Source organism: Panthera leo, chromosome E3 (assembly GCF_018350215.1).
Source record: "Panthera leo isolate Ple1 chromosome E3, P.leo_Ple1_pat1.1, whole genome shotgun sequence".
Taxonomy (NCBI): domain Eukaryota; kingdom Metazoa; phylum Chordata; class Mammalia; order Carnivora; family Felidae; genus Panthera; species Panthera leo.
In genome coordinates this window covers 7,133,895-7,154,766 of record NC_056694.1, presented here as the reverse complement: position 1 = coordinate 7,154,766, position 20,872 = coordinate 7,133,895, and the positions used below count along the sequence as shown (strand labels likewise).

Genomic DNA, 20,872 nt, shown 5'->3' with positions numbered 1-20,872 from the left:
CCTCCTGGGGCTTACCCCCCAGAATGGAGCCAAGGCCCAAGGTTGTGTGGTGCAACTTGGTGGGAGCATCCAGAAGGAGCAGAAGGCTCTGTGGACTCAGCGAGACTGGAGTTTGAGTCCTGGACCTGCCTCAAGGGTCACATGACCTGAGGCAGGGCTTCTCTGAGCCCTTGGTCTCCTCATCTGTGGAGTGGAGGACAGAGGGGCCTGCTGATCCAGTCTTGCCTCCTGTGGGTCGAGGCATGGGCTCAAGAAGGCCCACCCTCACCTCTTAACCCCAAGGATGGTGTGAGACTGCACAAAAGGAGCTGACCAGGGAAGGGAAGGAGCCTGATAGGCCTGGGTCCTGGGCAGGGGAGCCCCTGCTGGGAGGGAGAGCGGCCAGGTGCAAGTTGGGTGTCCTTGGTGCCTGGTGCTGGGGTGGAGGCCATCTGATCACCAGTGGGTCCCTCCTCCTTCCTCTGGGGAGGCGTTAGCTGGGCAGAGACTCATGGTTGCCTGTCCTCTGGCTGGAAGAGCCAAACTGGTCCTGCTGCAGCCTTTCACCTGGACGACAGAAAGAGGCCAGGAGATGCCGAGAGCCAGTGAGAAGGAGAGCTGGAGAGACAGAGACTGACTCCTGAGGAGAGGTGGCCAGGAGCTGAGATGGAAGAGGCGAGGCCACAGATGGCCAAGGTGTGGGGTGGCCATGTGAAGAAAGAACCATGAACCATGGCCATGTGAAGAAAGGCCATGAACTATGGCCCTCCATGTGAAGAAAGAAGTTGGGGGCCTTTCTCACGGCTCTCTGTGCACTGACCACAAGGGAGGCGCTTTTGCAATGTAGAAAAAGAAGAAACCAGATTGATAAAGGAAGTGCTGGGTACTCCGGGGGCCCGCGAGTTTGGGGAAGCTCACCCTCCCTTGCTCTTCCGAAGGAACCTGATCCACGCTTTCCACGTTCCTCTGGACTCCCCGAGGAGGCACCTCTGTAGGGCCTGCCCTCTGGCCTTGACAGAGCTGCTTGGCTTCTCCTCTCCTGGGAGGAGAGTGAGGCAATGGGTCCGTCCCTGCTGCTGTCCCTGCTGCTGCTGCCGGCATCTCTGCAGGCTGGTGAGTGTCCAGGACACCCTGGCTCCGCCCCGAGGGCCAGGAGTCCCCAGGAAGGGCTGTGGCTGGGCAGCTGGAGAAGGGGTCTGCTGGGGTAGCCGGCCAGGCCTCCCAGCTCCAGCGGGCTGGTCCCATGGTGCCACGTCCTCCCCAACCCTTCACCCTCCTCCCTACCCCAAGCCCGGCAAGGGGGACACCCAGGCCAGAGGGCCAGTCCTGCCATCTGTCACACTTGGTGTGCTCTGTGAGTGAGGGTGCCAGAAGGTCTGGGGTTATCGTCCTCATCTCTCCCAGTGGCTCAAAGTCTCCTCTCTCTCCTCCAGGCAGCTCAAAAGAATGCAATCCAAACACTGACTTTGGGATCAACCAACCAGCGTCTCTCTCAGCCCCCGAGGGTGATTCCACCTGCATCTCTTTCTCCTACTTCTACTGCTGGGAGTTAGCCAAGGATCCCAGACTGAGTATAGCCGTCAGACGGACAGACTTCCATGGAGAGGTCATCTACAACAGTACCCAGCATTTTGTCCATAAGGATTTCAAGAACCGGATCTCCCTGGACTTGAGAGAGGGTCAGAACTCCGGCACCCTGTGTATACGGAACCTGCGGAAAGAAGATGAGAATAGGTACTTTTGCCGGGTCCAAGTGGAAACGCTAAGAGACGGCAAACAGGTGTGGCAGTCCATCCCAGGGACCAAACTCACCATTACCGACGGTGAGTCCAGCTGCCCGGCAGCCACCACACCCACCCTGCAGGGTGCCCTCATCCCCCAGGCCTGGCCCAGGCCCCAATCTTCCTGCTTACCCCTTCTCTCAAACTCCTCTCCCCACCCCTCTCCCCTCCCCAGGCCTCTGCCGACTTTACTCTTTCTCCTGGATCTCCCCAAACCTGGGCTGCCTGGGCTTCCTTGCCCATCCCCCTCACTGCCCCCTCCGGAGCCAGTCCCCACCCCGCTCCCCCAGCCTCAGCACCTTCCAGGCTGCCCAGGAATCCTCCCTTCTTGCTTCAAGCTGGGCCTCCAGTCTTGCCTCCCTCCCCTCACCCCACGCTGTCCAGGTGGACTTGACTTCTTCAGGGCGTGGTCTGCCTTCCCTTTGTCCTGTGTCCCTGTGAGTAGCCCCTGCCAGCCCCCAGTCTTGTGTCTCCCCACAGTTGCGGGCTCAACCCAGCACACACAGCAGGTACCCAATTATGACCCAAGACCCCTGTCCCCTGGCCACGCCCCATTACCTCTTTTCCCAGTCCCCCCTGCGTCCTTCTCCTGCTCTGCTCCTCGGAACCTGGCCCACAATGCTCCCTGCCCCAGCCCCTTCCCTCCTCTCCTTTCCCACCCCCCTCTTCCCCTGCCTCCATCCTCTTTACCCTCCTTGCCCCCCCCCCACCCCTGGTCCCCACCTCTGCCTGCACCATCCCCACTGTCCACTCCGATTTTGCTCCTCCATCCTGGCCTTTGAGACATGCCATCGACAGCAGAAATATGGCGGCTGCCGCTTACCATGCACTGTGTCAGGTTGAACAACTAGGTGTACGTCACCCTGGTTAACAACCTTCCCCGCGACCCCACAGTAACAGTAGGCACTGCTCTTATCTTCCTGTTACAGATAGGGAAACTGAGGCTCAAAGAGCCTAAACGCCTGCCCAAAGCCACACGCATGGCGCAGGCAGGACTTGAACCCCGTTTAACCCCAGAGCCTCCACTCTTAACCTAGTAGCTGCTCAGCTTCACAGCTGACCTGATCCTATTGCTGTCTTCACCTATTTTAACCAAGGAACGGGATGTGTTACAGCAGCAGATCTTCCCATGTTACCCAGCAGGCCTTGGGAACTTGAACCTAGGTTTGTTGGTCTCCAGAGCAGTTGGGGAGGGAGCCCTTCCCAGGAGTAGGCACTAGGGGATGCACTGTCTGTAGATATTATCTGTAGAAAATTCCTTAAAAACGAAAAATCCCAGGTCTGCTCTTTATAATCACTTGCACTGACAATTCTAACAACATATCACTGCTCCTGGGTGGAAGGATACTCTCCGTGACCCCACCCTTGGTAAACCACTGTCCCATCTGGCCACCATGCTGGTTTCAGAGCAAATAGAAAGTGGCTCACAACCTGAATTTAGCAAGACAGCGTTGGATTTCTATTTCTGGCACCTCCTCCATATTCCCTTAAATGGCCTTTTTTGAGAGGTTTTCGCTCTCCCCAGACCCCTCTTCCTCCTTCCCTGATCCTCCAACTTTCCTCATTTCTCACTTCAGTCACATTTACTATGAGTTTTTCATCAGTAAATTAATTTTTCAATTAATACAATTAATTGGATATCTATACTCATATTTTTAAAAAATACAGGAAAGTAATAAAAAGAAACGTTTTTTTAATCCAAGTGAGGTGCCACCATGCAAAGACATCACCCTAAAGGAATATTTGCAGCAAATAGAACTGATAAGTTTGTGGCTAGTTTAACAATATTTTCTACATACAGATGTTTTCCTTTTGTAGGCAAATCTCATTGTATTCTCCTTTATAATTTTCTCTTTTATTTCTTAGCCAAAAAATCCTATATCCCCTAGGGGCTGAAAAGATTTTAATTTCTTCTGATTTTTTAAATTATTAATTTATTTTTAATTTTTTAAATGTTTATTTATTTTTAAGAGAGAGAGACACAGATGGAGGGAAGGGCAGAGAGAGAGGGAGGCACAGAATCCAAAGCAGGCTCCAGTCTCTGAGCTGTCAGCACACAGCCTGATGCTGGGCTTGAACTCTGGAACCTTGCAATCATGACCTGAACCAAAGTAGGATGCTTAACCAACTGAGCCACCCAGGTGCCCCTAATTTATTCTGATTTTTATATGACTTCACAATAAAACACATTAATATAGTGAGAATTTATTTTGATATATGGTATGAGGTGAAGAATTAAACTGATCTTCATACCAAGAAACGAATCAATTGTCCCAACCCCATTTATGGGATAATTTTTCTCTTCTCCATTGACTCCTAGGCCGGGCTTTTTGTAGAATAGCATCCTTTCTGGTCTGTCATCTCCATTTCACTGTTCTGTCTTTTCTTATATCACTACCACTCTGTTTTAGTGATTATAACTTGGTCATGTTTCAGTGGCTGACAAGACTATTTCCATCAGAACCACATTACTTCCTCAAAAACTTTATTATTGTTTTGGCCTATTGTTTCACATAAATGTTGGAATAAGTTTGCCCGGTTCTGAGGAAAACACCTATTGGTAGCACTTACATTGGAATTGCATTAAATCTAGAAAGCAATTGATGAAAACAGAAGTCAGTGCAATATACAATCTTCCACCCAGAAATGGTTCCTGTTTTATAGCCCTCAATAACCTTGGGTGTGTTCTAAAGACCATGTCAATATCTCACAAGAGATATTGCTTTCCTTTAAATCTTTTATTTTTATTATTAATATGCAACATTATTTCTGAATATTCATCTTTTTAAATTTTCACTATAAAATATTGCACAAATTCTGGCCAAGACGGTGGGTTATATGCATGTTTACATCCTCTCCCTACCAAACCCTACTAAAATGACAGCAAAGATAATTTTTTTTAAGTTCATTGATTTATTTTGAGAGAGAGAGCATGGGAGGGGCAGAAATGGACAGAGAAAATCCCAAGCATGCTGATAGCATGGAGCCCAACACAGGGCTCAATCTCACCAACTATGAAATCATGACCTCAACCAAAATCCAGAGTTGGATGCTTAACCGACTGAGCCACCCAGGTGCCCCCCAAAGAGAATTTTTTAAGACAAAAATCCACAGGGACAAAAAAATATGTGAGCTATGTGGTGAAAAACAATATTTGGGAAGCTGGAAAGACATAGACTAATGTATCTGCTTAGGAGACCAGGGGAGCTAAGCCATAATCTTAATCTTGGCATAATCTTGGCAGTGGGGAGCGCCAAAAGAAAGGCAATTCTTACACTGCGAAACCCCTCAACGGTTTAGGAAGAGCCACCCCAGAACCCCTGACAGTGGGAGTAAAAGGGGGTTGGAAAGGTGGAGGACTAGGTGATAATGTATTTAAGAAGCAGGGAGGGGCGGCTGGTTGGCTCAGTAGGTTAAGCAGCTGATTTCAGCTCAGGTCATGATTTCTCAGTTTGAGAGTTTGAGCTCCAGGTCAGGCTGCAAGTTCGAGCCCCAGGTCATGCTCTGCGCTGTCAGCAACCTGCTTCAGATTCTGTGTCTCCCTCTCTCTCTGCACCTCCCCACTCACACTCTGTCTCTTTCTCTCTCTCAAAAATAAATAAACATTTAAAAGTTTTAAAACAATAAAAAGAAGCAGGGAAACTTCTACACCCCCTCCCCACCCAGCAGAGACTGGAGATTTGCTTTCTAGAAAGAATGGACCAGAGGGACTCTGGGGGCAGTCCTAGGCATACCTGGGGGCAAGGGTTCAGTCTTTAAAACTGGAGACTTGGTGAACTGATGAGATCCTAAATGCCTTACCCCCTTAGATGCCTCCTAGGACTCAGGATAGCCCAGCTGGTATCCCCTACCCTACCATGGGCAAGAAATCAGGAGATTTTTCTCTAGGAAATCTATCTGATGGGCTCAGAAAGGATTCAGAAAGCCTAACATCCTACAGCCCACTAGCTAACAAGCACTTTCTCCCAGACCACATACACAGCTACCAATCAGCGTGGCAACCAAGCATGGCAACACACTGGCAACCAAGGCAGCAAGATGGGGTCTTGGCCTCGCATGGAATCCCCCAGTCCTGATGATTGACCATTTGTCTCTGCTGTGCCTGGAATGCCTGAGGCTAGAGACGCCATTTAAAAATATGATTACATTCAGGGGTGCCTGGGTAGCTCATTCAGTTAAGCATCCAACTTCAGTTCAGGTCATAATCTTGCTGTCCGTGAGTTCAAGTCCTGCGTCAGGCTCTGTGCTGACAGCTCAGAGCCTGGAGCCTGCTTCGGATTCTGTGTCTCCCTCTCTCTCTCTCTCTGCCCCTCCCCCACTCATGCTCTCTGTCTCTCAAAAATGAATAAATGTTAAAAACGATTTTTTTAAAAATATGATTGCATTCAACACTTAAGGAATCCTTCCCCCATGAAATACACAGCAAAACCAATGCAGTGGGGAGAGGGGGGAGGGGGTTCCTGGAAAAAATCAAAATAATGGAGGAAGAATGAAACTCAGATAACTACCGTCCTCAGAAAGTTAAGAGAGTGCAAGCCTGTATAACAGAGGGAGCTTTCCAAACAAACAAGGAGCTCTTGAGAATTTAAGATATAACGGCAAATATAGAAAACTCGGTTAAAGAGTTGCAAGAAAAACTTGACGGAAATCTCGCAGAAGGTAGACAAAGAGTCACAGATTTGGGAACTGGTGGGTTGGATAGCGGCCCCCACAAAGACGTGTTCATATCCCAGTCCCCAAAACTAATGATTATTACCTTCCATGGTAAGGGATACGATTTAGCTAAGACTTCTGAGGTGAAGAAACCTGGGATTAGCTGGATGGGCCCTACATGCAAACAAGAGCCTCCTTCTAAGAGGGAGGTGGAGGGAACCTATCGCAGAAGGCAATATGATCACAGAGCAGAGACTCAGTGGTGCAGCCTCGAGAAACTGGAGAAGTAGGCAACAGACTCTCCCCCAGAGCCTCCTGAGGTTTTGCGGCCCGTGACACCTTGCTAACTGACCTGTGGCCTCCAGAACTGTGAGAAACTAAACTTCTATTGTTTTAAGTCACCCAGTTTGTGGTCATTTCTTCCATTTGCCATAGTAAAGTCATACTGTTATGCCCAGAATTCATGATCCCCAAAGACCACCAGGGAGCCGAGTCCGATGCAAAAGCAAAAGAGCCTTTATTCGAGCTAGCTCGAGCTCAATCCCCTACCTGCACTGACGCAGCAGTGAGATACTGGGGAGAGAGAGCGAGTTTCAAAAGGACAAAGGTTTTATTGGGGCCTAGGGGCGGTTGGTGAGGTAATGGCTATGGCCTCAGCCGATTGGCTGGGGAAGGGTCCGCGTCCTGTTAGGCTGGGGGGGGGGGGTTACTCAAGGGGAGGAGGTGTGGTCAAGGTGAAGGACACAGAACAAGATGGAGTCGGCTGGCTAGGCCCGCCCTTTCAATACAGAAACTATAAGATAAGAAAAACTGAGGATTGGCCCAAGAGCTCCAGCCTCTGAATAACAGGAGTTCCAGACACAGAGAAGAGATAAGGCCATTGAAAGAAAATATCCTAGATAACTCTAGAAATGTTCCAGAACAAAGAAGCCCAGAAAAATGGTTACAAATAAAAAGACCTACTTCAGGACACTACAACATGAAATTTCAAAACGTCAGGGATAAAAAGAAAATCCAACAAATTTCCAAGGAGGAAAGAAACAGGCTGCAGGAGATTCAAGAATCACAATGGCTTTGGCGGTCTCCATAGTAACAGAGGAAGCTGGAAAACAATGGTTGAATGACTTGAAATTCTAAGAGAAAATTATCTCATGCATTCATTCAACAAATATTGACTGAATACCTACTATATGTCGAGTGCTAATCTGGACACTGGGGAAACAGCAGCAAAAAAAAAAAAAAAAAAAAAAGAGCAAATCATGTGTACAACAATGCTCTTTGTACATAAGTGTGGATGAGCAAGAAGACTCAAGGGAAAGCCAACAAATTAATTCTGCACGTACACTGGTGGTGAAAAGAGAAAAGGAGGGAACTGGAGCAGAATCTGAGGGATAAAGGTTGCTAAGGGTGCTACTCTATTCAGACGGAACATCAAAGGCTCTGGGAACATTAGTCAGAGTCCTGGCAGGAAGCAGCCGCTCAAACAGGATGACTGGGGAGAGTTTAGAGTAGGGCACAGGATGGGGAAACCAGTCAGGGATGGGAGACCCCTGAGACCATCCCCAGGACTGAGGAACAGAGTAGGAAGAAGGGGGACCCAGTGATGAGCTGTAGCCTCTGGGGAGATAGAGTCAACATATCTGGGATGGTTAGTTTTGAGTGAGCTTACAGGATGCTCAGAGATCTGATAAGACATTCTTTCTGGATAGTCTGTAATGGTATTTCCAGAAGAGTCTAGCAGTGGGTGGGCATCATCCAAACCCTTGAGAGAACTAAAGGAACAAAAGAGTAGAGGATGGGCAGGGATCTCCACTTCTCCTGCTCTCAGACTTTGGAGCTCTTGGTTCTTGGGACTTTGGAATCTCACTGGTCCCCCTGGTTCTCAGACCCACAGGTCTGGGCCTAGAACTACATCACTAGCTTTCCTGGGCCTTTTGTTTAGAGATAGCAAACTCTGGCTTCTCAGCTATCATAATCACATGAACCAACACCTCAAAACTCCACATCTGTTTCTATATCCCATTGGTTCTGTGTCTCTGAAAACCCTAATATAAGACCTGTCAGACAGGGGACCAAGGGCTATGCCATGATCTGCCCTCTTCTCTCCTTCCATCTCTGGATGGTGACTCTGACTGGCTACTGACTAGGAACCAGCTGGTGAGAGAGCCCATGGATTGAGTCCACCAAGACCAGCCTCCAAAGGCACAAAGCAAGTGGAGAGGAGCTGGGGAGTGGATCTAAGAGAAGCCAGCATAAAAATCCAGCCTAGGCACAAATCTGTAGGAAGTCAGGGAGAGGTCTGGAGAAAAATGTTCCAGTCAAGAGGGATCAGCAAGGGCAGAGGCCATGAGGTGGGACAAGTGTGTGGCTGAATCAGATAAAGAGGCTGATGGTGGCAGCAGGTGAGATCAGAACAGGCAGTGGGGGGGCCAGTCCAGTGTGGCTTTGAAAGCCAAGAAAAGAACTTTTACTCAGTGTAATGAGTCTAGTGAGGGTTTCCTGCTGTGCTGATGTGCATTGTACAAGTGTCCCTCCAGATGTTGTATAGAGAATAAGACTGTAAAGATGAGCAAGGTCACAAGCAGGGACACCAGTGAGAGGTGATGTGCCTGAAGGGTGACAACATGGGCAGGTGAGATGCTGGTTATATTTTGAAGACTGAGCAGACAGGATTTGCAGATGATGGGATGTGGGGGGTAAGAAAGAGAGAAGAAGCAAGGGTGACTCTGAGGCTTTTGGCCTGAGCTTCTTACAGGATGGCATTGCCATTTACTGAGAGGGGGACATGCGGTAGGAACAGGTTTGGGAGGAAATCAAGAGTTCTGTAATTTGAGACATTACAAGATAAACAGAGGTGTAAGTAGGCAGTGAGATACAGGATTCAGGAGAGCCAGGAAAGAGATGACTGGATATGTAAATTTGGGTGGGATCAGTTTGTCGCTGATAGTTGATGCCATGGGACTGGATAAATTATCTGGGAAGTGCGTGTAGATAGAGAGCGGGTCCTAGGACTGAACTGAGAAGGGCCCATGACTGTTATAGGTTGGGAAAAGGAGGAATCAACAAGCAGCTGCTAGAGAGGCAGGAAAAGAGCCACAAGAGAATGGTGTCCCAAAAGCCAAGTGAAGACCCCATCTCATGAAAAGGACATCGAATGCTGGACTGTCCAGTAAAAAGGAGAAAACAGGGGTGTGAGAGTTCTAAATCCTCGATTTCAATGGTAGGAAGTAAATCAACAATACTTCCAACCATTCAAGTAACAACAGTGTATGCTTGTGATTTAGAAATACAAGGTTAATGCCAAAAGAAACAGCTAAAAGGTTTTAGCACTAAAAGGTGCTAAAACAGTTGACTCTGTAGAGTGGGAAGGGAGTGAGAGGCTTATGCAGGGGCTGCTGTCTTTATATACTATGGAATGTGTGGACTTTTTAACTTACGTGCCTATGTAACTTTGATAAACATTAAATTTTGAAAATAGTAAAGGTACTGGTAATACTTACGCTGCCTTTTTAAAAATGTTCAAACAATACAGAAGGGAGTCGAATGAAAAGTCTATTCCTCCCTCTGCACTTTATCTCTCCAGCCACTACTTCTTTCTGCGGAAATGTCCTCTCTCACAGATATAGATACAGATATAGATACATAACACAAATAGAATCAAACCACATTACTATTCTGCTCTACAACTTATTTTTATTCCCCTATCTTTCCAGTTCAGTACATGTACAGTTACGCTTTTTTTTTTTTTTTTTTTTTTTTTAAAGGCTGCAGGGAGGTGCAAGAGTGGCTCAGTCAGTGAAGTGTCTGGCTCTTGATTTCGGCTCAGGTCATGATCTCATGGTTTGATTCCTGGGTTCAGGCCCCACATTGGGGTCGCTGCTATCAGGTCAGAGCCCGCTTCAGATACTCTGTCCCCTTCTCCCTGCACTCCCTGCTTGCATTCTCACCCAAAAATGAACAAACACACACACACACACACACACACACACACACACACAAAGGCCACAGAGTGTCTCCATGCCATAATGTATCACAATGTATCTACTTACTCAGTGTCCTATTTAAAGATGTTTAGTGGGAATGCAAGCTGGTGCAGCCACTCTGGAAAACAGTATGGAGGTTCCTCAAAAAACTAAAAATAGAATTACCCTACGACCCAGCAATTGCACTACTAGGCATTTATCCACAGGATACAGGTGTGCTATTTTGAAGGGACACATGCACCCCGATGTTTATAGCAGCACTATCAACAATAGCCAAAGTATGGAAAGAGCCCAAATGTCCATCTATGGATGAATGGATAAAGAAAATGTGGTCTATATATACAATGGAGTATTACTTGTCAATCAAAAAGAATGAAATCTTGCCATTTGCAACTACGTGGGTGGAACTGGAGGGCATTATGCTAAGTGAAATTAGTCAGAGAAAGACAAAAATCAAATGACTTCACTCATATGAGGACTTTAAGAGACAAAACAGATGAACATAAGGGAAGGGAAATAAAAATAATATAAAAACAGGGAGGGGGACAAAACAGAAGAGACTCATAAATATGGAGAACAAACTGAGGGGTACCAGAGGCGTTGTGGGAGGGGGGATGGGCTAAATGGGTAAGGGGCACTAAGGAATCTACTCCTGAAATCGTTGCACTATATGCTAACTAGTTTGGATATAAATTTTTAAAAATAAAAAATAAAACAAGTAAAAAAATAAATAAAGATGTTTAGCTTGTTGGGGCATCCCAAAGCTGCAAGGAACACCCCTAAATACAGGCCTTTGAACACTTGCCCAGCATTTCCACAGGAGAAATTTCTAGCATTGAAAGCACTGGGTCAAAGGGCACACCTGGGTATGTTACACTTTACAAATGCACTCCCAAAGGTTGTACCCACCTATCCTTCCACTGCTCAATTACTGGGTATTTTCCTCCACTCAGATCGGTAAAAAACCCAGCCTTTTGTTGTTTTAACCTGCATTAAAAAATATAGATAGATAAATTAGCATCAGGGTTATGTTATCATTTTATGAAATAAATTAGAATTGCCTCTTTCCCATATTTCCCTGTGTTCTAGAATCCATCTGGGAATTATTTGTTCTTTAAATTTTCACAAGAATTTACCCATAGGGGCAGCTGGGTGGCTCAGTTGGTTAAGCATCTGACTTCAGCTCAGGTCATGATCTCACGGTTCGAGAGTTCAAACCCCACATCAGGCTCTGTGCTGACAGCTGGGAGCCTGGAGCCTGCTTCGGATCTGTGCCTCCCTCTCTCTCTGCCCTTCCCCTGCTCACAGTCCTGTCTGTCTGTCTCTCTCAAAAATAAACATTAAAAAAAATTAAAAAAAAAAAAAGAATTTACCCATACAGCCTCCTGAGCTTGGAATCTTTATGATAGGTAGTTTTTAATAGGGCTCTCATTTCCTTTTTTTTTTTTTTTTTAAGTTTATTTACTTTGTTTAGTAATCTTTACCCCCAGTGTGGAGCTCAAACTCATGACCTAGAGACCAAGAGTCACCTGCTCTTCTGATTGAGCCAGGCCAGTGCCCCAAGAGTCCTCACTTCTTTGTTTACCTATCAGTGAAAGTGTCTTACTTCTTAACTCCATTTTCAGAAATTTTTGTTTGTTTCAGAAAATCATCCAATTCAGAGTTTTTTTTTAAGTTTATCAACCTATAATGAGCATACACTCACAAATGATTTCAACAAACTCTTGTTAGGTTTGCAAGAGTCTTATCTGTTTTATTTCTTTCTTGTTTTTTGTTGTTTGTTTTCCCCTAAATAACTACTCCCTGCACTTATTATTCTCTCTGTTGTCCTGTTTCCTAATAAATTTATTCCTACGTAGGTTTCATTAATTTTTTCCTCTGAGTTTTCTTAGGGCTGGCTTCTTTCTGGTTTTGGTACTTTTTCTAAGGAATTGACTATTCCATTCATGTTTTTAATTTCTTCTTGGAGTTCCTCCCCACCCTTAATATTCCCCAAACTAGGGAATGAGATGTAACAGTTTCATCCAAATACCTCAAGCCTCCAGAGGAGAATCTGCTAAATTCTCGTGTCTTCTCAGCTGCCCAGGCGACCGCCAAGGGCACCACCACCGCAGCCACCATCACAGCTGACCTCAATGTCGTAGAGAACAATGGGAGCTCAGCATCTTCACCCCTGAGTGTGGGAGCTGCAGTCGGGGTGGCACTGGCTGGTGTTGTGCTCATAATAGCAGTTTTGGGACTGATTGTCTTCCTCAGGTGGAAGAGAAGCAAAGGTAAGTGGTTCTGGGCTACGCCTCCAACTTGTCCCCAAGTTCCCCGACTGAATGTTTCCCAGAGCCCACCAGTATCAGAATGACCCCAGGTCATCCTGCATTTAAAAATGCAGATCCCTGCTGGCCTTGAGGTCTGGGCTTGGGAATCTGCATTTTTAAAGATCTCAACAAGTGGTGTCTATGTGTGATCCAGTTTGAGAACCATTGCTCCAGACCAGTCCCGCCCCACAAATCTGATCATTTTCTAGTTTTTGTCTCTTGACTTAATCATTTATCATCAATCTTCATCTTTTGTTTTTTTTTTTAATTTTTTTTTTAACGTTTATTTATTTTTGAGACAGAGAGAGACAGAGCATGAACGGGGGAGGGGCAGAGAGAGAGGGAGACACAGAATCGGAAGCAGGCTCCAGGCTCTGAGCCATCAGCCCAGAGCCCGACACGGGCCTCGAACCCATGGACCGCAAGATCGTGACCTGAGCCAAGTCGGACGCTCAACGGACTGAGCCACCCAGGCGCCCCTAATCTTCATCTTTTGATTCACGGGGAGGGGAGGGTCAGCTCTTGGAAGAGTAAGGAGAGAGCAGAAGGGAAAGGAAGTTGACTCAGCTCAGCAAGCATTGGTTGAGGGCTTATCTTGCAGGGTCTGGCTTATAATTGGAGATACAAGTGTAAATAAAGTGTGGGTCCTGCTTTCAAGGAACTCAGTGGCAGAGGGAGAGGAAAGGAGGTGACTGCCTCATTTGAAAAGAGCTGTGGTAGTCTAGGACAGAGGAGGGGAATCATGGAGAACTTCCCATAGGAAGTGACACTACAGAAAGTCTCAAAGAGTATAAGAGAATTAGCCAGGCAAGTGGTGAGGGTGGTGAAGATGTCACTGTCCCTGCAGGTACGGGAAAGCAGTGGGAGAACTCTAAGCAGCTCCATGCAGTGGAGGAGGCTAGAGATGGGAGAAGAACCTTGTAAATCACACCCAAGAGCCTCTGCTCCTAGAGGCAACATGAAGCAGTTCTCCATCCAGATACATCCGGGATGGAGGCGCCAGAGGTGGGCCAGGCCAATCTAAGGCAGTAACAGTGTAGGTGGAGGGATAGAGCCAGACTCTGGAAGAGTTCAAGAGAGAAAATCAGTAGGATTTGGTGATCAGGCTGGTGCAGGGGCAAGGGAGTGGGAAGAACTTGGATGAAACCACCAAGCAAATTAGAGAATACAAGAGGTCAAAGACCATGTTTGGGGGTGGAGGGGGGCGGGGTGGGGAATACTGATTCTTTAGCTTGGGACATGTTAGACATACCTGTGTGGCATCTGAGCCTAGAGGTTCATCAGAAATTTGGATGTATGCATTTATAGCTAACAGAGAGGACAGGGCTAGAGACATTAATTATTTACACCCCAACACCCTCCAATACTAATTTGAAATTCCTCTAGAGAAAGATTTCAGTGAGAGGAGATTAGCCCTATCAGATATTAAAGCACAGAGGTGAGCAGCATAGAATCTAGACTGCCTGCACTCAAATCCTGGCTGGGGAAACTCTGGTGCAGTGGTTGTATTACTCTGTGCCTCAACTTACTCATCGGTAAAATGAGAATAATAATAGTACTCACCCTGGGGGTTGTCACGACAATTAAATGTAATTCATTGAGAACAGATTCTGGCACAGAATAAGGACTATGTGAGCACTAGCACCTGTAATTATTAAGCTGCAATAATTAAAATGATTCGATGCTGTCATATTCATACACAGATAAACCAATGTATTAAAAGAGAAAAGCCCAAATATAGGCAGGACAAAACAGGTCAAAATATATTCAGGAATTTAGTAGGTTAAAATCTGGCATTTCTAATCAATGGGGAAAGATGAATAATTCAATACATGGTGATGGAACAATTGAACAGCCATCTGAGAAAATAATATTATCTCATAATTTGCACCAAAATAAATTCCATGGAGATCAATCAAAGAGTTAAATGTGGGGGGAAGAACCCTAGCACCAGAAGAAAGCATGTGAGACTATTTTATAACCATGGAGTGTTGATGATCTCCCTATATATGACATAAACATAAAAGCCATGAATAAAAACATTGATAAACTCAAAGGTATAGGAATTGTTTTTAATTCTGCAGAGGAAAAATCACAGTGGTTGTCTCTAGAGTCAGGATGAGGGTTAGAGATGAAGAAAAATGTGACATAGTCATTGAGGAAATGGAAGACAGTATTTAAGAATTCAACTCAGATGAGAAGCCATAAACTGTGTAAAAGCATCGCCGCGTGTTTTTCCTCATGCAGGTTAGAACCCTCTGGGACTTGTTCATTAGGAGTTATGTTCACCTGCTGGCACCAGAGACCAAAAGTAACAGGGCTTAACTAAGACTGAGTTTATTGCTTTCCCCTATATAAAAGGATGAGGAAACAGATAGCAGAGGCCATTGTCCTTAGGCACTCAGACTTCTATTTTCCTGCTCACTGTCCTGGCCACTGGCTTTTATCCTGAAGGTTGCCTCATGATCCAAGATGGCTGCTCAGACTCCAGCCATTATTTTTGAACCCAGACAGGAAACAGGAGGAAGGAAGGAAAAAAAGACTATGCCACAGCTGTCTGTCCTCCTTTTAAAGAGGCTTCCTGAAAATCTTACCTCCAACTTCCCTTTGAATCTTACTGGCTAGGATGTACTCCTGTGTCCCACATCTATCAGTAGGGCAGCATACTGCCACCCCAAATAAAATCAAGGTTCTGTAACTAAGTAAGAAGAAATGAATGGTGGGGCACCTGGTTGGCTCAGTCACTACAGCATGTGACTCTTGATCTCGGGGTTGTGAGTTTGAGCCCCACGTTGGGTATAGAGATTACTTAAAAATAAAATCTTTTTTAAAAAGTAAGAAATGAATGGATATCAGGTAAGCAAATAGCATTCTCTGCCATCAGCCACATCCAGAATTAGAGCTGTGTCAGCTAAGTGTGGCATAAGGATAGGGGAACACAGGCAGTCAAGGAGCTAGTGAAAGGGTAGGAGTAGAGAGTAGAGGATCATCAGGGAGCTTGGACAGCCCAAAAGAAAGTGGATTATCAGAGGGTCAAAACACAGATATACCAAACAGGCTGATAGTAAAAGAGAGCTGGAAGGAAAGAAAGTTGTAGTATAAAAATGATGCTGGCATTTAATATTTCAGAGTTCTCAATCCCAGGGATAAAAAGGAGTCCAGGGTATGGCTGAGTGGAGTGGAGGTCACTAGAGTTGGGGGGGACATAGGAGTCCCATGTGTTCAGAGGGCTGTCCCTGTCGATGATGGGACCTCCCAGGATAGTGTTGGGTGGTGGAGGGGATGTCTGTGAACCAGGGGCTGATCCTTGGGAAATGCTGTAGACAGACTCAGAAGGACAGGAGGGGAGATGGTAGCAGGGGGACAGCAGAGGTTTCAGTGGCAGAGGGTGGAGAGAAACTGGCTGCAGCGCAGACACAGATTCCAGCCATGAGGTTCAGGAGAGGGGAGAGAAACATGGAAAGCCAGTGTATCAGGGCATGAGAGAGCTGTGAGTCTATGATAAGGGCCAAAGGAGGGGGAGGAGGAGGTGGGTGGGCCAGGGCTCAGCAGTGGAAGGAGCAGGTGGAGGGATGGGTGAGGAATTCAAGGAAGGGGAAAGGAAGCAAAGGGAAAGGGTGAGAGAGAGAGAGAGAGAGAGCGAGAGCGAGCAGGCAAGAGCGATTCTCTTGATTTAGTGTTGAAGACAACCACGGAACAGGGTTGGGCAGCCTCAGAGTGCCAGCAGGTGCCACTCAAGAGTCCCAGGTGGGTCCAACAGAGTTGTTCCGCTGCCCTGACCTCTCTAGGGGTGGTCTCAGAGCACACAGAGCAGGAAGGCAGGGAGGAGAGATGCCTTCTGTGGATGGCACCCTGACATGCTGCTGTTCCCCTACAGGTCTGCAGACTAAAACCAGAACCGTAGCCAGGTGAGTGCTTGTCCTGTTTGGGAAACAGGAAGGTCCTTATGGGGACAGCAGCTCTCCTCCTCACCTTCCAGTGGACACCTCTTTTCTCAGAGCCACTTCCCTCCTTAGCTTTTAGCCTCACCTCTCTCTCCTCCACCACCAGGCCTTCTCCCTCTTTCCCTCCCTCCAGAGCTCTCTTCTTCATCCTCCCCTTTCCTCCAGCCCATCTTCCCTATTCCATTCTTTCTTTCTCCCAGCCCCTTCCCTCCCCTCTCTCCCTTCCCACCTGGGCACCGGCCAGAAGACCATCACCACACTTCTGATGGCTCTTCCAACAAAGCCGCTTCTCCGGGATGATCTATCTTCAAGGGAATCTCAGGACCTCTACTGGCTACACGGCAAACTGCCTCTCAATCTTCTCCCAGGCCTCCTGAGAGCCTCAAACCTTGGCTCACCTGAGTGTCAGGGGGTTGCAGAGCTCCCACAGAGGTTTGAACCCACTTCTGCCCAGCCTCTAATGCACTTCCCGCCCTCTCCTTCGCACACAGGGAATCGGTCCAAAACACTGAGGAGAAGTATGAGAACATCGGGATTACAGGTAAATTCTTACTGTGACACTCCCCTCTCTCCACCTTGGTCCGCCCTTCCTCACACACCCCCTGCCCACACACCTGCCTCAGCATTCTCCTCTTTCCCTGTCCCACCCATCCCTCTGGCCTGACCCTGGTCTTGACCTAGCAGATGATCTCACTCCCCAAGGCCCCCGCGCATCTCTCTGCCCTGGCTGACATGCCACCTGACCCCAGCACACCTTGAATTTTTCTAGGACAAAAAACAGAGCCCAAGCTGGACCCCAAGGTAAGCAGCCCAGACTAGAGCCTAAAGGAATTAAAAAGAAGTTTGGAGAAGGTGGGGTAGATGGAATAGAGGAACTGTGGTGTTGGTGGGGCACTCAGTTATGGGGTTACCGCTCTAAGTTGGGGACAGCTCCCCTTCCACTCAAGCCCTTCTTCTTCATTCTCACCAGGGTGAAGCCCAGGATGACGGTGGCATCCTCTATGCCTCCCTCACCCTCTCCAGCTCCTCGTCACCGGCAGCCCCTCCCTGCACCCCTCCCAAGGAGAGCCCGCAGGAGACCCTGTATTCTATCGTAAAGGCCCAGTGAGCAGGACTGAATGGGGACTCCCTGAGACTAAGCTGCACAGAAGGTCACAGCTTCTAGTAATAACCCTGGCCAGACACAGACAAAAGCCAGTGGGTGTGGAAGGCCACTAAGGACCAGAGGGAAACAGAGCCATCTGCTTCCATTCCCTCTTCAACTTCCCAGCCCTTGCCCACAAAAATAAAAGTACTAGTAGGATTTGCCTGAAGGCACCTAAAGAGAAACTGATGGCATCTTCTGTCTTTTCCTTCTCGCCAAAAATGAGCTGTAAAAGTAGCTCACACCCGAGATCCCTCCTCCAGTGCTGGTGTTCAGTGACCGCCTTCAGGCCAGGCGGGGGACCCCAAACACTGGCAGCCAGCCCAGAGCCCAGACTCTGCCCCCTTATCTAACCATTCTACTTCTGCTACCATAACATGTACCGCGTTAAGTGCATCACTCATGTAAGCATCACCAACAACCTTATACAGTCCTGGATGCACTCACCGGAGGCGTGAAGAGAAGACCCAGAATGGTTAGTGCTTTTCTCAAGGCCACACACCTAGTAAGTGGCTGAGCCAGGTCTGAACCCAGACCTGCCCTTCTCGACGGCCTCCTCCCAGGACTTGGGTCTCACTGACTTCCCAGATCCCTGTACTGTGCCGGCCTCCCACCAGAAACAGGGACATGCCACAGGGACCGGGGCGGGGGGGTGGGGGGGGCAGGGAGAGAAGCCAAGGGAAGCATGTGGTTAGAGACGAATGGAACCACTTAAGCCGGTAACCTGTTTTATTAACACATAAACTGCAGAGCCGTGACTTTAGCCAATTGACCTGTAGCCGAGGAACAAACCCCACACTTAGTAGCTTCTCAGGGACCCTCTGAGGGGCTCTCTCTGCTGCTCCTGTGGAAGCGGGTGAGGCAGGAGCACACAGCTATTCCTCAAAGAAGGTCGTGGTGAACTCCCCAGGGTCATCTCCACACTGTGGCTCCTCCAGCTGCTCCGGCTCTTCTCCGACATCTTCCAGGAGTTGCTCCAGGTCCAGGTCACTGGAGGCTTCATCGTCATGGGGGACGCTTCCAGCCTCCTGAGGACACTTTGAGCCTTCTTTCCCCACCATGGGACAGGCCCCAAGATGGGCTGGTGGGGGCGGGCCCTTTGGCTGCATCCTGGCTTATTTGTCCTCAGACGGGCTGGTTCCTGCAGCCTTGCTTTGGGGAGCTTCCCGTTAATTTAGCTTGTTATGTTTTTCTCCCTCCTACAGCTTTGATCCATCAACTCCCATACCACCCTGGGATCCCAGCCCCAGAGCCCTCTGGCAAGACACCTGGAGCTTCATATAGGAAGAGGTGAACAGGAGGGCTCTGAGTGGCACCCCTTTGTTCGCAGAGTGCACAGGATACTGGAACTTCTCCAGAGAATGGGCAGAGACAGACCCTGAAGTCCTGGGCAAGGAGTCAGAGCTGAGAAAAACAGCATGTGTCTATTACATGGCATTTGTAGACATAACACAAGCTCGGGAGCATTCAGAGAAGTTTTTTTGTTTTTTTGTTTTTTCCTCAGTTTCTGCTCTCAAAGGGCACAATGAGGAGAGGAGGACATTTCCAGAAAAAATTATCAACACTGGGTATATCTAATGTTAAGTGAATAATACAGAGAGTGCCCTGCAAGAGTTTAAAGAAGAGCTGGAAAAATCAGGGGAGGTTTTTCTGTAGATGAGCTGAGTTGAGCCTGGATCGATGGATGGTACAGAACAGAGGGAGGCTGGCAGGAATAGAGCAGGATCAAAGGCCTGCAGGAGAGAAGGACTGCAGGCAGTCCTGCCAAACTGGAGCGGGGAAAGTTTGTCTCAGAGATGACTGGACGAGAAAGTTTGCGATGTGGAGCCACTGAATATTTGCAAATACAAGTATCTAATCATATGGGTCAAGTTTTCCTAAGAATTTACACAAGAAGGAAGCTAAAAGAAACTTCTAAGAGTACAGTCACTCTGGGCCCCACCTCAAATGCTGCTTTCCCACCATTTCCGAGGCCTCTCTAATGGGTCATTTCCACCTGTGTTTGTATCCACCCAGGACTCCTCTTGTTGTGACTGAAAACACAGTCAAAGCCTTTCAGGCAGCAAAGGGGTTGATTAGCCCTGGTGACTCAAGAGTTCAGCAGAGGATCTGGCTTGAATTCAGCACTCAGATTTCTCCCCGGGGTCTATTTCTCATAACTGCTCATTTCTGCCCCCTATAGTTCAGCTTCATTCTCAGCCTCCACTTGGCCCCAGCGCCATGGGCTCTTCCCACAGGGTGGCAAATGACGTATCCTCTCAGGTCAGTGTGGTGTTTTTGTTTTTTGTTTTTTAAGTTTTTGTTTAAATTCCAGTTAGTGAACATACAGTGTAGCATTAGCTTCAGTGTAGCATCACTTCATATAGTGATGTATGTAAATATAGTGATTCAACACTTCCATACATCTCCCATGTCAGTCTTTCAGGAAAGAACTCGACTTTTCTTTTCCACTAGCTCCAGCAAAACCCCTAAGATGACCAAGCCTGGACTAGCTTAGGTGACCTGTCCATTGTGGAGACAGTCAGTGTGGCCAAAGAGATGTGTTGGCTCTAGATGACCAGACCAGAATCATGGGCAAGAGTACCATGTTATGGAAAGTAAGTCGGGATTGGAATTTTTATTTGTACAAGTTGAAAGTGCATAGTTCTCTATAACCCCCATCCCCTCCTTTTCATCCCCCTCATAGCCCTGAAGCTATTGGATCTACACTCCACATATCAGAGGGGGCCATGGAGATCACTCAGGGCACAGTGCTGCATTGGTGAGCACACAGCTGGCCCTTACACTCCCTCCACACACCAGTGGCCTCCCCGCACTCTGTGGCCCAAAAGGTGGGGAACCTGGCCAGGGGCCCCCACACCATGATAGTTCTGACGCTGGGTGCCCACATCGCCACCTTCACTTCATTTATCTTTATCTGATGACTGGCAGGGATCTGGGCGGCTGTGGCTGCACCGTTGGCCTGGGAACTGTGCACTCTTGTGGTCATCAAACTGGTCAACACCAACTACGAGTCTATGTATGGCAGGTACTGGTTCACCCTCTAGGTTAACCAGCTCCTCTGAGCTGCCTTTGG

The 20,872-nt window shown here is 47.8% G+C and overlaps 1 protein-coding gene across 3 annotated transcripts; it reads left to right on the top strand.

Moving 5' to 3' along the window:
• The first annotated feature begins 446 nt into the window (after positions 1–446).
• LOC122210224 (paired immunoglobulin-like type 2 receptor alpha) lies at positions 447–17,981 on the top strand. 3 transcript variants are annotated; one of them, XM_042922787.1, is made up of 7 exons: positions 453–1,092; positions 1,413–1,802; positions 12,475–12,669; positions 16,586–16,616; positions 17,144–17,193; positions 17,422–17,453; positions 17,623–17,981. In XM_042922787.1, exons 1-7 carry the CDS (start codon positions 1,038–1,040, stop codon positions 17,758–17,760), a joined length of 891 nt encoding a protein of 296 aa, XP_042778721.1. In that variant the 5' UTR covers positions 453–1,037; the 3' UTR covers positions 17,761–17,981. The 3 variants fall into 3 exon arrangements, with proteins under 3 accessions (XP_042778722.1, XP_042778723.1, XP_042778721.1); XM_042922788.1 differs by lacking the exons at positions 17,422–17,453; positions 17,623–17,981 and adding an exon at positions 17,334–17,414 and having other exon boundaries at positions 447–1,092; XM_042922789.1 differs by lacking the exons at positions 17,422–17,453; positions 17,623–17,981 and adding an exon at positions 17,337–17,421 and having other exon boundaries at positions 448–1,092.
• The last annotated feature ends 2,891 nt before the right edge of the window (positions 17,982–20,872 follow it).

Coding starts and splice junctions, on each gene's coding strand:
- LOC122210224 (XM_042922787.1), top strand. CDS start 1,038: ATGGGTCCGTCCCTGCTGCTGTCCCTGCTGCTGCTGCCGGCATCTCTG. Junction 1,803..12,474: donor CAAACTCACCATTACCGACG/GTGAGTCCAGCT, acceptor GTGTCTTCTCAG/CTGCCCAGGCGACCGCCAAG. Junction 17,194..17,421: donor TGAGAACATCGGGATTACAG/GTAAATTCTTAC, acceptor GAATTTTTCTAG/GACAAAAAACAGAGCCCAAG.